The following is an 18,251-nucleotide window of genomic DNA, read 5'->3' on the forward strand; positions in this document are numbered from 1 at the left end:
GAATCAGCAACTTTAGACGAATGAATCATTTGATTTAGGGTTGTATTCACTACCAGAATCATCATAATCAGTGTTATCCAAAAACAAGAGAATACCATTCGAATCCATTTCGGAATAATTTTAACAAAATTAACTCAGAATTAACACAGTATAAATTATAGTAACTAATATAATATTTGGACCCAAAATAAATAATTAATGTTCTCAATATTTCCATAGAGCATATAGTTCCATGTTATCATGTTAAAATAATATCGTTATTCAATACCAATTAAATTATTTGGTCATCTCAATAAAAAAATGAGATATTTGTTCAATATATTTAATTTTAAAATAAAATATTATACTTATGAATTTTTTTTACAAGATTTGGTTTCAAAGAAAAAACTATTTGGTTAAGTGAGAGTCACATATAAACCTCTTTGTATAAGGTGAAATATTTTTAAGAATACATCTGATAGCCAACGTAGTGTAAAAAGGTGTATTTAATTATTAATGATTGACTTTTAAAGAAGTAAAAATGGATAAACAAAAGCAATACGCAGCGTTGACGCACTCATAATATAATTTATTGCTTAAAATGTATTTCATTTGTATCATTGTTTTTTTGTTGTTGTTGTTGTTGTTGTTGTTCCTTTGATGTATCCATGAAAGTTTATTGGAAATAGTGTTAAAAGCTTTCATAAACTATGACAAAAGAAAAAAACTTTTAATTGAATTATTTTTGTACTGTTACTCGATAAGTTCTCTAGAACACACCAAACATTTATACAATCGAATATAAATTTTAATTTTTAACTTCAAATGGTTTTTCCATCAAGTATTCTTACATGTAATACGTACAAAAGTGTACAGTTTATTTTTCATGGTTATAGTGCGGACATAAACATATATATATATTTATTGGTTTTATCGCAGAAATTCACCAGTACCATTAAAATTGGAAAGATATACAATGCTGAGATGACTTTTATGTGGCAAGAGACTTAAAATTAGAAAGTTTCTGTAAGACGAGTAATATATTACGCAGTTTGAAAAATTATATTTAAAACATATTGTACTAATATCAGTGTTAGTGTTATTAGTACCTACCTATACATAATCATAGACGCAAATCATCCAAAAATATTAGCTGGGCATAAGCACTAAACAAGTTGCATCGGAAACAGAACCTCTTTACACTCATATATTTCCATGCCACTTCAGTTTCGTTTTATATATCTAAAAATAAACTTAAACCAACTATAAAATGTTATGCCAAAGAAATTATTTGTACTCTTTAATAAGGTATTTGTATACTAGAAATGTAATTACAATGTAGGTAAACTTGGTTTCGGCATATTTATTTAAAATAGTTTAATATTTAAGCATATTATATCTATTTCGATATAGATAACTGCTAAGTCTAATAGTCTATATTGTCCCATAGTGGTACATGTCCGACAATTTTAATTATTATATAAAATAATGCCATTTCATTCGTTGTTAAATAGGCATGGTCAAAATTTATAGATAAAGAGATATTTTATAAATTAATAATTATTTCAACAGCTCTAATGTACATTTATCGGTAAAAAAGTCAAATCATTCAATATTATTAACGTGGTTTCCACTAAATATTTTATTAAAACATATTTTTCAATAAGTAAATATCACAAGCAAGTATTTACTAATAATATGGTAATTATATTGTAATTGCAATACCTACGATTAAAATTTTTATTTAAACATTGATAGATGATCGATATTACTATCACCATCATATTATGTATATTGTACATAAAAAGATTTCGTAAAATAATATTTCATTTTTAAAAATTATTAAATATAAATTGTTTGTCGTAATGATGTAGAGTGGGAGTAATGTTCTACAAAATGTATAAGTTGAGTAAATGAACTAGACAATTGATGAAACAATTCAAATCATGCATCGCTACTTAAGTTTTTATTAGTTTTAGAAATTCTGTAAAGGCTTATATTAATTTACGTGAATTATACGTGTTTTGATATTACGATAAAAAAATAGTATTTAAATACGAATGCAAATCAATGTTATGTACCAAAAAATACGTTAAAGACCTTTAAATTCGTTTGATAATCATCATAAAAAAATCAATATTAATTGTATAGATTTGATACTATTTGTAATCTTCTTTCTATCTTTAGCAGATTGCAAACAATAAATAGTACAGGATGAAACAAGCTCACCCCCATTTTCCCCATTTACCTTTAATGGTGAGATTATTCCAAATCAGATTTTCAAAATGTTTAAATATACTTATAACGACCATATTCAAAAAAATCTTGTACATTTTTAGTACTGCCTACTTAAGGAATTGTCTGCTATGATATTAAACTTCTGTTTTTCAAATGAGAACCTCTTTTCTTCTGTAAATTATTTAGTGGATCATTTTTTGTTGATGTACCTAATAACCTATAGTTTAAAAGTCGATAGAGTAGTTCTCAGTTATTAAAATATTTATACTAAGAATAATAATCCTTAATAGTGGTTTTAAATAAAATATAAAAATTATATAGTATATTGGATATTTACTATACATATTTTTACATTTTTATAAATTATAGATATTGATAGATTACTAAATCACTCTGTACAGTACACATTTACGTATTAAATATATATTTTTTGTAATAACCTGAACAATATAATTTAATAGTTGAACGCGAATAATACTACAGATTATAAACTATTAACTTTTATATATATTCGTATCACAGTATAATAATATTATGTTCAACAATCGCTATATCGAACTTAACCGTACTAAATTGTTTTCGTAGAATATGTATATGACAATATTATTTAAATACTGCGCCACTATTTTCCTCGTATGTACAATTGTACAACAACTAGACCGTAGCTGTATAAGGGATTAAATTGTAATAGTGGTACAATTCGCGTTATCATTAAATGTGCTTTACAAAACTTTTATTATGTGGATAATTTAATTCGAACATTAGTACTGCAGGGACAGCGATACGTGAAAATTACAATTTTAATTTCATCAGAGACAAATAATAATAATAATATAATAATATACACGCACTGGAAAACGCATCAAGTGTAACAATGTTAGTTCAAACGATACGACCAATCCGGGATCGTCTGAGGTTCGTCGCTCTCGACAAATCGCTGAGTGTACACTGCGTGCACGATCCCCGGGATTACATATGTGTACATATAATCGTGACGACTTCCGGTGCGGTCGTTGTCACTTGTGTGATAATATGTCGCGTGCGCATCGATTCGCCGACTTGTTTGGACGATTGTTTACACGACAATAATACATGCACACAGGTAAAATCGCGATAATACAACCGTTGTAGTGTTTCACTCAATTTAACCTCCGCCCCGGCGTGGTGTAAGTCATCCACCGTCTCCGCGCACCGAGACCGGGGGACCTGCGAATGATTTTCACGCGAGGCAGTCTTGTCGAGGCGTTTGATGTACTCCCCCTCCTCCCCCGGCTCTACGTATATACTGTACACTAGTACACTATATATATGTGGCGTGTGGAATCCGCGTTCTCCGTGTAACTATTTCGGCGTGATAACTATTTCGTCAATTCCGCGGACGAACAAATGATTCGACCGAGACGAACGGAGGACGACGGGGCGGCGGGGTCAGTCCTGGGACAGATGTATATACCTATATTATGTATGTGTGCGGAGACATCTACGACGATGGACGGCGGGGAGGGAGGTGTAGAAAGTCGGAAAGACGTCGCGGACGAGTGACGGAGAGAGCGAAACGCTGCAGAACGGAGACGGCAGAGGCGCGTAACTTTTGCAACAAAAGTATCTATCCTCAATAGAACTCGTAAGTTTCCAAATAGAACACCCCGGGACTTCCAATGATTACGTTATCATTGCTGCCGTATTCGAACACGCTCGCCATATGTTCTAAAAACAGTTGTAACGTCGTTAGATCATCTTTCGCACTAAACTTATAATATGTCGCGCCGAAACAGCTAGTAGAGTCACGCTCTAGCGACTTTCGATAACACTGTCACACAATAATATTAAGTCAGAGCCCGTAGAACAAAATCCATTGGTTGTACTCAGCTTACAAAAGACACTTTGAAAAAAGTCAATTATTGCTTTTTACTCTTTTTACGTACCTAACTATCAATTTTATTTTAAAACATTTATAACCATAGTGTTAATCTAAAGCCTTAACTCCGGAGCTTATGATTTCAGTTATAGCATAAACATGGCCCCACTTAGAATGAATTTATTAGGAAAATTAAATTTTTAATGCAAAATTCGTGACACACTTTATAATACATGTGTCTAAATACTTCAAATACCTTTCTTAGAATAATATTCAATCACAATTATTATAATAACTTTATTGAACATATTTAAAGATAATTCTTTATTTTAAAATATAAATTCATAATCATGGGTGTGAAATTAAATTTGTTTTATATCTTATACGCGTTCCACTCAAATAAATAAATAACTTACGGATTAATTTTTTAACTTTTTCCGTTTTTAAAACCACCACAAAAAATAAATGATGTAAGTGTTGACTGTTGATTTGGTAAAATGTTTGACTTGAAATACTTCACGGTTTAATTGTGGCTATGAGTATATATAATAATTTAATGACTATACTTCTTAAATACAACTCGACAATGTCATTATGCGTGTATGTTAAAGTTAAACGGATTTTAATCATCGTATCGCATTATTTATTTAACTCGATTACACTGTCATTGATTCGGACTCTTGTTTCTTAAGTCGGGAAGGATTAACCATCTTAGCTTAAACGTATCGTCAAGTTTCGGCGGGCTGCTTATAGAGCACTTTACTAATTTTAATCCGCTCAGATCGTTTTTCAGATGCCATTATTTATTATTTCATTCAAATCGTAGGTATATGCTAAAACACAATACTCTGAAAGGTGACGTACGAAACAGGCGAAATGGAACAAGTCTTGACGCCAGCTAATGTCTATATAGATGTTTTCTGTTTTATTTTATAAATGTGTTATTATATTATACGACCTAGTTATTTCCCAAAAACAAAAATCAAGTAAAATTGTACTTCTCTGGAAGGTATCTTTCTAAACAACTTGTCCAGTTAATAGTTATTGTTTTGAGACTTTCGTTCAAAATAAAATTCAAATAATATGTAATATAATAATTTGATATAATATTTGACATTTAAAGGAATTTATGTCTTGCGATTTTTTCTCTTGTCAGAAAATAGTTTTAAAAATGTACCGCAAATATATTTTTGCCGGACTACTTAATGTTCTGGTAATTTCACCAATTTGTAATATGTATTTATTTTTTTTGAAAATATACAGCATAATATATAAACAATGAATACATTTTACAAAAGTTGTTTAAAATATCAATACAAAAAATATGAACAATAATAAATATTACATTCACTGTCTACAGGAACGAATCTGTGAAGATTTTTAATTTAAAAAAAATAAATAATTTGTAATGATTGAATTTTTATAACTAATACCATTTCAAAAATATAATGCGCCCCACTAAAAATATTCGCGTGAAGACCCGTGACAACTTATATCTAACACATTGTAATGTTTATATTATGATAAATACCACAATATAGGGAATAAATAACGTTAGTGAGCAAACTGATAATATATAACCGATCGTTTTTGACAAGCATAGTAATTATTAACACAAAGTGAAATCAAGACAGAAGTTTAGTTTAAGTATATTGCAGTATGGTAGATTCACAACAATTATAATAACTGCGTATACTTATGATCATATAATACCTATCCCTCTGAAATGACTTTTAAATTTGAAAAAATATATCCTTACTACTACTATTATTGGACCCAGGGCTTGCAAACGTAATAATAACGTTATATTTGACAAAAAAACGATTGAAATTTGTAAACGATATTATAACGGGAAGCGATAGTCAAAAATAATTAAATACCGCAAAACAAAACATTACGATCAACACAATAAATAATATATTATTAAACAAATCATAACGCGAAACGTAATTAATAGAATATCATTAAACGAAAAATAACACAAAACTAAATATTATTTTAAAATCTATTTATTTAAAAGATCTATTGGTTCTGTAGAAACATTTATTTCATGTAAACAGTCTAAGAATTGATTATACTATGTTCCGTATCCGGGCCATTACCTACCCTCATAACTTATTATTTTTAAAATTATGTGATAGGTATTGACACTATTAACGATAAACGCAAAACTTGGATAACGATAAACGCAAAACTTGAATAACGTTTTAATTCTAAATAACGATAAACGCAAAAATTGTGAAACGTTTTAGTTGTAACTATAACATTAAACGGAATTTTTTTCAAATGCAAACCTTGCTATTGGTACCTGAGGAAAATGCAACTTAAAACTCGTTCAAAAAACAAGAGACTGCTAAATTTGATTTTCATTATTATTGTTTCAACGTGTGCCTACACATTTTTATTATCATAATATAATAATATCACCAACCTCCGCCGGCCATAAAAATCATGGACCTTTGAGATCGGATGAGCTGCTTTTGTAATATCATTGTATTCGCACTAACAATTAGCGAATTGACGTTCACCCTAGGCTGTCGAGTGTCGGTGATAGGTGTTGACAGATTATGTCCTCCTGCTTGTGTCGGTATGCCCCTTTTGAACATCCAAAAATATCTCAACACGACGTATTGCCCGACGAATATACAATTTCGACGTTTTTCGTAATAACGGAAGAATCTATGTGCGTAAAACAACTGTATTTCGAACACATGTTGACTTGAAACGTTTTTTATATTAGTATTAAATTTGTGATGAGGGTGTTTGTTTTCTGTTTTATTTTTGTTTTTTTTTTATTTATCATTTTCCTTCAAAGAAAAACAAGAGTAAACAAACGAATAAAGACGTCGAAGAATATCACAGACAAACACTATATATTTTATTTTGTAAAATATTATTCCGCTAACGCACGTTGTCAGAATTTTGTGTTGTATTATTATTGTATGGCAGTTGTAGGTACAAATAGTCTCTTGCGTACCAAAACGTAAATAAAATTATTATTGGTCTTAATGTTGACTAGAAGAAAACCACTTCCATTTCCGAAAAATCACGTTTAAGAACAGTAATAAATAAGCGACCATATTAACATACATTGATAATCATTGCCCATCCTAAAACCACAGCACACAACGTTTCAAACTGGTTTTGTACAATTTTGGTGAAAACATAGTGGTAATATCTACCATAATCGTTCAACAGTATAACCTTTGATATATTTTATTTTGTTGCTACCTGCTTTAACACATTAAAATCATTGTATAAACAACGAGTTTAATCAATTTTCGATTAAAAGTTTAAATTAACATATTTATATGACAATATAGTCAATGACTCGACATTTCTGGGAGTACCAACATTGCACCAGACCTTTTGAATGTTTTGCAATGTTTCACCATGTACCCTGATCGGGACGGATATAAAAGTAACATAAAATGTATGCGAGTCAAATATTACATAATATTATATTATTATTCTGTTCAAGCCTATGCTTTAATAAAATTAATTAATTAATTTTATAAAGATAATTTTCGTGAAAATAGTGCTTATCTTAAACCAAATATCTAAATTGCACGACTGTTTAAACTTTTCATTAAATATTGATGGAAAAAAAACTATTTAATAATATCAATTTAATTTCAATCGATTAGGAATTTAAAAAACAACGGTATCAGCTTAATCAGTTACTGTGCATTATCATGCATTATTATAATACATTTTAATATAGTATATACGACTATACGAGCTTATTATTATTTTTGTAAAATAAATTAAACATATTATTATAGTTCATAAGTAATGGCAGCCGGTACATGGTTAATACATATTATTATAACGTTTTATGTTAACTGAAAAATCATCACGGTAACCAGTAACCGATAACCAGGAATAAAAATGTGTTCAAAATATTGGTAACCGAAATTTTTAGGTTCCTAAATTTCCTGGTTCAAGCCCTGGATAACAAAAACTACAACAACTAGACAAAAACAATTAAGTGAAGCCCCCTCCCCTTGACAAAAAATCCCTTTTTTTGCTCATTGTTCTTGGCATGTTCATTGTGCATGTACCTACTATAAAGGTACTGTGACGATAATTTTTTTGTAATAATTATAACAATATGATATATTATGAAGGGAGATAATATGATTGAATAAAATTAATACACTAAGTCAGTAAATATAACATGGACGCCTAATGAAGTTACAATAACTTACGTAGTACGTACACATTATTACAATAATATTATGTACGGCAAGCACATCACACACACAAACACACACATTATATTTCACTATTGTGCCATTCGTGGATAACATCAACATACCACGGCATACCATAATGTAATGTAATTTTCGGTGGTTCTCCAAAGTTGACGCTATTTCCCCGGTTATAGTGTTATTATAATATGCTAAAATAGCTATGGGTAAGCCGAAACGTTTTTTTCCACGACGGCTGCAATTAATTCATTCGAGCATTATGACCGATATATATTTTTGCGATATTTTTAAACAGATTGAACGGGAAAACGCCATTCTTGATACTTTTGCTTATAATCGTTTACCATTAATTTCAAATAAAAAGGGAAAACGATTTTCGTCATTTTTTTTTTTGTACAACCCTTATATTTTATCAATACCACTAACTTACGCGTTTGTCACGTTTGCGATTAACGGTTGTTCATAGCAGTTGTGACTTTAATAACAAAATCTAATATTATAAAATTAACACAAAATACGAAAATAACAAATGAAAAAATACTAATTATATTATGCACGAGTACAATAAAAATATTATAAAACGTCTAAAATATACATTTTCAAAATAGGGGTTTAGCGGTGTATGCGGTTATTGCCGTTGTTCCGTTGCCCTATAGCCTAAAGGTTGCCAAAAATTACTTTGATCTGTCGCCGATACATGTTATATGGATACAGTCAATAATACTATATTATAACTTTACTGCGATAGTCTCTGTAAAGTCGTTATAATGGTCAGCATAATTTAACAATATTAAATTTATATATGTAAACATTATAAATTCAGTCTTGTTAAGAATACTTTTCAAATGTATTCGTATTTGAATATAAATACAAATACATTACAAATACTTTTTTGTAGTATAATATTAAAATGTTAGTACGTTTATCATAGATGTGCATAGGTATACTTACTTAATATTAATAAAAAATATTTTATTAAGATAATTAATGAATAATTTCTTAATTTGGTTCAATAATTTCGGATGTCACATATCTATAGTTATATTGTCAAGTTAAACTTCAGCAAGGTAGATATGCATTTTAGGTATTGTGTTATATTCTGCGTATTAAATAAAATATTAAAAATTCTTTGAAACATTATAAAATATTATTTTAAGACCAATTTTCAAAATTGTGATATATGCACGCAACAAATATATTGTTCGTTAAAATACACAGTAAAAACTAAATAAGTATTTATTATTCCGAAATAAAATAGAAGGAACAAGTATTTTGAAAGTATTCAAAGTACACTTGTCAAAAAATATTTGAAATACCAAAAAACGATTTAAATACAAGTATTCGAATACTTAACAAGAATGATTATAATACGGCAGTCGTACAAGTTTTTTAGAATAAATTAGTGAAAATATATTATAAGTACCTACAGCTAATCGTATTATAATGAACCAAACTTTTAGTGCACCTAGATTACACAATATAAATAATTTAATTCCATAAAACAGAAACAGAAGAAATTATACTAAATTCAATCACAATGCCTTAAAAAAAAAAGTTTCGTAATATCACATGGTTAAAAACTTAGATGAGGGGGAGGCGAAACGATATTTTTATTTTGCTCGCCTCCCAAATACTACTCTTACAAACAATAATCAGGGACAAGGAAAAACCTTCGTGACTGAGTTCTGCAGAGTCAGTCGTAAGACCTGCAGCGAGTAGATAACTCCAGTCGGCCGGTCGCGGTTATAATAATATTATGTTTATATGGCTGAATTTTTTGTTTCGTCCAAATCGACAATATACGTCCAATAAAACTTGGCATTCCTTTTTCGGACGAGTTGACGTGGTGTATCGGCAAGGGGTGACTGGTATTGTACGGCAATCGTTGTTATTGGTTTTTTTCCGTCGCGGCCGACCCGCCCGTCTTGTTCACCGCTGTCGTTTTCAAACTATTTTCCGGGGAAATTAAATAAAAAAAAAAAATCTCACATCAGCTGTCACTGTAACCTGTATGATAATAACATAACGATTCAAATGTTCAAATTGTAAAACGCGCTGGGACTCATGTATACAACAATAATCATAATAATGTGTTTCGGGCCAAAGGAAAATTGCAGGCACTGTGAACAGGTCCTGGACTTAATCGTGGTTGAAGATGGAAAGTATTATTTATATAGTCATTGGCAATTACAGACAAGGTGTATTATATTATATTTCAACCTATTGTATTATTTTAATTGATAAAAACTTAATGTAATTAAAACGTTATTAATTATTATTAAATATATATGATTTAAATTTGAATTATTTAAAATAAACTCTATTATTGTTAAAAAGTGTTCTTACACTTTCAAATACACATTATTATAATACAGTTATGATTTTATATTTGAAAAATAGAATATGAGGTGTAATATAAATATGTATGACAATAATACTATTATAATATAATATATAGTAAGTAAATATAACTTGACGACAGTGATAAAGTGCATTACCTACTTAATATACATTATCTAGCCGGTCATACTAGATAATAAAAAAAAAAAAACGGAATAATGACAAATTATTGATACAGGCCTTTGCTGATAAATATAAATAATAATAGTTATGACTGTATCTAAATTCGGCCGATCTCAGATCGTATTTTTAGTGACCGTATCAGTCTACATTTGTATATTTGTTGCAACCCGTATGATTACTAACGATTCGATACCGCGATATTCAAACCACCACTCACGTCTGCACGGTTCCGGACGGATTTTCAATAAATTATGATTAATATTATAATATGTGGGTACAACTGCAGTAACCGTGTATAGTTTTCACAAGACTTATTCGGACCATTTCGTAGGAAATATAATACCACTCCTATGCGGCGGCGGTAGTGTTGTACACGCCCGTAAAATAATATCACACAAACAGCCACTGCAGATATTATATTATGTACTGCGTCTGAAACGGCGACGAATCGCACCAGGAAAAAATACGAACGACACACGCTTTTCCGTACATAATATCATTACCTACATTTTTCTCCTCACGATCCGATGGAAATAATTATGTCGCCCGTAGAAATAACGTCGGCGCATAAATAACCTTACCGAACATTCCGGTAGAAACGTTATTTTCGCCGAGTTTTAAGTATTTATTAACGACGCGCAATTTGAGAATTCGGTCACGTAGCGTGGCGAGGCGCACACATTATAATACACACACACACACTCACACACACGCACCCACACACCCACACACCCATGCACCCACACATATTATCCGTACGCATTCACACACGCACGCGTTCACACGCATATACGGCATATATGTATTATGTGGTACGCGTGAAAATAATATTTTGATTGCGAAAAGTGAAACGAACATGTGTCGTCGACGTCGTCCTATTGACTATATTATCATTATGTATATCCGCTAAGTTCCGTCTGTCGTATTCGCACGGAGAGAATATTTTAAATCCTCACGTGCCGACGCGCGTATGTAGACATTACATAATATTATGAACGTCGCCGAGTCGTTTATTTTCCGTCGTTCTCTTAATAAAGGCTCGCCGAGAATAAATTAAAAACGCGTATATTATATTATTATTATTATTATTATTATTATGCCGCTATGACCTGACAACAGTTTGTAATACTATCACCTAATTTGTTCGCTCGTTCGATTCCACTATAGAAGACTTCCGTGCCGTTTTTATGCCTGTATGCAAACATTTTATCGTTTGCTTAATATTATATTAAACGCAATGATTTTATTCGATTTGTAAAAAAATTGAAAACTAGTGATTAGTGCCGTTTTGTATAGGTAGTAAGTATTTTATTCCAAAGGGTCTTGTTTTCATTTTTTGCGTTAAACATAACATGAAAAAAAAATCGATACCACTTAATATACCCATAGGTCCATTAATGCATATGATAAGTACCTAATAAAATATCACGTAGTAAATAATATAAAAGTATTCATAAAATATAAAGGAACGAGGAGGACATTATTGCAGCCGTACAATAAAACGTTTTGTTTTCATACTCTAAAATTAAAGTTCGAAATCATATTATATATTATTAATCCCATATTGAAGTGCGCTTGTGTTATATATTATTTAATGTGTAAAAAAATAACTCATATTGTCATTCGCTGACGCAATACGCATTAACATTGAAATATAAAACGAGTGGGTAGGTATGAATGTTGCATTGCGATTTTACCGGAACGAGTGAACTAGGAAATAACGATTAGAGAGTGCGTCGAGGTAAACTAACTGCATATTATATTACTGTAAATGCGCATTTGCAGTTCTATTTTTAACCAGCCCCGGACGTTTTCGATTTACACTTCCATCGTGTATGTTATCTTTAAAAAGCGTTCGTTTTTGTCGCACATTATAATAGGAACCCATCTGATGGTCGTACAACCAGAATTTCTCAACTGTATTATAAATTAAGGTCATATTTTAGATGGCAAAATCCATATTTTGTTATTTTCGTGTTATAAACATTAACAACTTAATATAATATTACATATAACTTTTTATAGTATTTAAATGAATGAATAAATGAATGAATTTTCAAATCGAATCATATTGCACACCTACGTTTTAATATTATTTTCGGCAAACTACTTAACACGAATTGTCATTAAATCATGAATACTATTACGGTATTAATTAATTTATGATTTATTTATTTTAATATTCATAAACTTTTCAAGGTTTGTCTTTTATTTCAGATTTTAACAAAAACGATAAGCTATATATTTAGATATTTTTTTAATTATTTTCATATTTTAAAAAGTTGCATCGTTATAGTTTTATTTCGGTTTAATCAAAATAAAAATAGTATAAGCTTTAAACGTCAAAAGTAATAATCAATTTAACGATAAACAATATATTTTTAAAAACAGTATTATGAATTACAATTAAGCATTTTTCATTAGTTTATTTAAATGCAAACGCTAATATTTCGAAATGGAGAGCACTTTATCTTTCCAAATCTACAGGGTCTGCTTTTTGGAATAAAAGAAAAATATTTTAAAATTAATAACTGAGTAGCAAATATTTAATCAAGATCGGTTAATGTTTCAAAAAAAAAAATGGGTTTACAGATTTAAAATGTGAACTTTGAAGTAAACAACATTAATAAACATTGATAGCTCCGTCGTTCCGCTCGAGATTAAATTTTGGGTGGAATACAAATATTGAAATTAAAAAGAAAAATGTAGAACTTTGTAAAAAAAAAAACTATCTATTACAAAAACTATTTCAATTATTCAAACTGCCTTAGCTATAGCCTGATTCATTGTAAAGCGTTCGCCGTCTATAAATTATACGGTCAATCGATTTTATGAGAAAAAAAATTATACCAAAAATACACTTATTTAAGCCTTTATTATTTTGTCGTTAAAAACGATTGAACTTTTATTTTGTGGACATTCTTTAGGACCACATTGATTATGTATTATAATATAGGTACTCTGAGAATACGCAGAACAACAAACATTTGAGTGAACGATAAATTGTATATGTTAATATGAACTCTTTGGGAAACAATAAATAATTTTAATACAAAATGTTATCATTTTTATTATAAACGATTTTATTGTAACATTGTTTTTTGTAACTTGTGGTTTAGAAATAAATATAATGGGAGGCGGGTATCATACCAAACACAAGCCATATTATTTTGCTGATTTACTGCTATTATTTTGCATACCCAGAGCGCCGTCTTACATTTTTTTTTCTCTCAACAGATGTACCTGTTGTTAACCTTGAACTTGGCAGCAACATCAACGGCAGCGCTATACAAGAAGGCATGGACGTTTATTTTGAATGTAACATCAAATCTAACCCGTGGGTGTACAGAGTGACATGGAGACACAACGTAAGTAAATTGTTGTACCAATAATTAAAATTGACATTACAAAAATTATTATATTAGACAATAATTTAATACATTATTATAGATGTAATTTTTTTTTAAACATTAAGTAGTATCATAAATTTGTAATAAAGTTAAATTAACGATTGATATTTTTATAAATTCATTAATAATAACCGTATCGCTATATTTTATACGATGCAATTTCTATTCAATATTTTGAAATTTTTTTTCATTCATCGAAAGCTAATATATCAGCATATATATTTGTCTTTATATAGAAAAGTAATTACGTAAATATAATAAACATGTTATGATGTAATATAACCATTATGTATAATTAGTTCGTTTGGAAATTACAAACGCTAATTTTTGCATCAGTCAATTAATTAAACACTAAAATAGCAACTAATATTAAATAAACGTTAGTGTTTATATAATCATTACTTACTATATTTATGTATCATCGATACAAATACTTCGAACTGAAGTATCTAAAATTTCTAGAAACATATAAACATATATATGTGTAATGTGCATTGCATATTTATACATATTTATAGTTTGAATATCGATACAAAATAAACAAACCACAATAACGATCGTTTTTGATATTTTATTCAATTTTATGGAGATAGTTATATTTTCTAATGATATAAATACTACGACAAAATTATACAGTAAGTTTTGCTTAATGTGATTACATTGGTACAGGTCACTCGATTCGATTCGATTGAGTATACAAATCATGTATGTATTATATTTAGCTATTCATTATTAAAAATATAAAATATAAACAAATTTGTTAACAACTGAACAAATATACATAAATATAACTTATTATTAGAACAATAAATATACAACAAGGAAAAGAAACTATCAACAGTAAAGTTGATTACATTTTAGCATTTCAACATGAAAACAAAACATTTAATACGTAAAAGTAGTTTTTATTTTATGCTAAAAATAAATAAAATAAATAATCAACACCTGTAACAACATGGAATAATTAAAAAAAATTGAATTGTCATTGGTTTGACTCAGAACACAAAAATTATATTTTGTTATGATTATTACAATAATTAGCTTGACAATTTATAGCCTTAAAGTCTAAAAAAAATAATAAATTTAACTATTCGATACACAGTGATTGTAACAATAGAATATAACCTATTTACGTCAATTGTACATACCTAGCAGACATAATATTACGTCTTATATGATATTTACTTTTCTATTTATTTTTCGGTTTCAATAAATGGTCAATTATATTAACCAGTGATCACGTTATGACTAATTAACTTTGTTATTGATACCCAATCCGTTACGGTGTTTCCACAACGCATCGCGTTCTCTATACCGAACATGTTGGGTCGCCAACCCAAACGTTTTAACCTCAATGTATCTATATTATCATACTTATCGTCGTGTTCAATATACACAGGGAAAGCTGCTGAACAACAACCCGGCCGCTGGCACGATTGTCAGCAATCAGAGTCTGGTCTTGCAAAAGGTGTCCCGTAGCCGCGCCGGCATTTACACGTGCGTTGGTAGCAATCAGGAAGGCGACGGCGAGAGCAATTCAGTGCCATTGGACATTAAATGTGAGTATGAATGAAAAATATTATAGCATAAGCAATATGGTCACCTCTGTTGTAGTGACCGGAGTACATTATGACGTTATTGCTTCGGGAATTTAGTATTGTCTTTAATAATTCTACAATTGTAGGTAGTCGCGCCATATTTAGTTTAACCACAGTGGCTTGTAAATTATAATCATGTATACTATATTTGGTGTCAACATCCTTTTTCCTCGACGAATACTGCACCATATTCAATAATCCGCGTGCACCAAAAGATGCGTTATTACTTCCGCTTCTGATATCGCTCAATTACTTTGCGTTAAAATGCACTATTTCTTTTAAAATTACGTTTAAATGAGACAAAAATTCACCATTAGCTAACGTATCTAATTGATACACACCTCATAACACATTTTTGCTAATAAAACAACCGAAAACGACTACGCAGGACGTAGAAAATAATTTCTTCTTCAAATGATTTTTCAGATATTTAATATTAAAACGCAATACATAAACACATAACGTGGTCTTTCTGTGGTTTTCGGAATGCGCATACAAAATATATATTTTTTTCACAAACGAACCTACTATATTATCATTTATCACGCCTTTGTAACTGCACACGGGCCAACTAGTTTAAAAATTATATATTTAAAAAAATACATGGGTCGTTTCTCGATTTCGACAAACGATTAAAATGTATACGAGATAACCAAACAGATGATTATAGGTAGTTTCAGCCACCGACTGTCTAGTCGAATCTATTCGTTGGCATCGCTTTCGTTTGGAGTAAGGCAAGCAATACGAGCTCGACTTACTGTAGCACTTCACGAGTGCTAATCTCACAATATTAATATATTAGATTTAAATTAAGACCTATATACATCTATATCAAAAAACGATGGTATAGTAATGAGCGTCTAACGGTTCGTTTGCTCGATACTTTACAAAACAGCGGTTTTAAGACATCGTTCAAAGAGATTCACTGCACCGTGTGCGTTCGGCAAATAGTTATTGTCATTATACCGTACGTCATACTTTGTACCGTGTTCCTTTGTTCCTTCACGGTATGTCATCTTCAATAATCCACCACATCGAACACAAGTCAAGCCTGACTCTATTTTTTGTCTCTGTTGACTACGACTAGTCTACAACCGTTATGTTTGCTGTGGTTGTTGGTGGGTACGATTCGGAATAATAATCGTAAGCAAACCTCTACTTTAACCGTATGGTTTTGCCGTAAAACTTTGCAGGTTGCCGATGTGCGTTCAACCGATGTGTGATGCTAATGTTTCCGTCGTATTTCCATAGATAATATATGTATACAACGATAGGACATCCCTATACCTAATAAACAAGGTATACTGTGAGCGAAGATTCTACTAGTTACCATAATGGTTATTTTCGGTAATAGATACTGGTTATACGATAAAGAAATTTTTTACCAACCCATAATCTGCAAAATTTAATACAAACAAAAAACCATTAATGCTTATATTGTGGTTTCACTTATCACGGTTTGTTGTGATCCCACGCCTTAATTACATGTATAACCATTTCAGTAACTAGTTATATGCTCTTCCGTCCCAACTATGTATATATTATTATCTATGCGCGTATTTCCTCCCAAAAACCAATATCCAAACAGACGCTTCTCGATACGTACTTGATTATACTTTATACGTGACACGGTGACTGGTCTTGGGGTAGCGACGATGCAGTAACCGAAACGATGGAATCGCAGCAATGTCAGCCTGTCTTTAAATGTCTCGCGTTATCTATCACGGTCCTCTTTTTTTCTTGTCATTGTCCGTCGCTAAATCGATGGTTCGACATTTTAATACACCTACCTGTTTATAATCTTAATCGTAAGTATTTAAAAAATGCGATTTATATTATAATGATATATAATATATTGTACATTTAGTATACAACGCACTCATTCTCTACTTGTTCGCTCTCCACCTCCCCCGTGTTTCGCAATAAAAAAAACTGTTGAAGTTGTTCATGACAAGGTTTTTTATTTTAAGTGGTCTTCTTTGGATAGAATTTACTGTGTTAATAGAAATAAACTTTTATTTTTGGACTAGGAGCAAAGCCAAGGAGCTATTGGTGTTGTATCAAACTTTTAGGTACCCTTATTTTATATTTTTTACTGTTTTTTTTTCTAAAAACGATTTCCTAGTAATAAAATGTTCATAAAGCTATATACACTACTTCTAAGTCATATGGACTGTAAACTAGTAAAAAATTCACTCAAAAGTTATTATTTTTATAAATTATATACCTAACTTTTAACTAAGTTTTTATATCTAAGCAGTTTGCGGAAAAAGTAAGAACATGTACTTATCCGTATGACTACTTTCGGATAAACCTTTCACTAATCTGCTTGTATGCTTTTCCATTGTAATACATATTATTTCTTCAAAATATGATGACACTAAGGTATTATAGCTTACTGCAGCTTGGTAATTTTGTATTTTCCATTTAA

The 18,251-nt window shown here is 30.1% G+C and overlaps 1 protein-coding gene across 1 annotated transcript in view; it reads left to right on the top strand.

The window, feature by feature from the left end:
- Positions 1–18,251, top strand: part of LOC132937511 (nephrin-like) — a 485,631-nt gene that overhangs the window by 441,576 nt on the left and 25,804 nt on the right. The window contains exons 8-9 of the mRNA XM_061004329.1: positions 14,050–14,180; positions 15,622–15,781. Of these exons, the coding sequence (XP_060860312.1) occupies positions 14,050–14,180; positions 15,622–15,781 (291 nt within the window). The remainder of the gene's footprint in view (positions 1–14,049; positions 14,181–15,621; positions 15,782–18,251) is intronic.

This window comes from Metopolophium dirhodum, chromosome 1, assembly GCF_019925205.1.
Source record: "Metopolophium dirhodum isolate CAU chromosome 1, ASM1992520v1, whole genome shotgun sequence".
NCBI lineage: Eukaryota > Metazoa > Arthropoda > Insecta > Hemiptera > Aphididae > Metopolophium > Metopolophium dirhodum.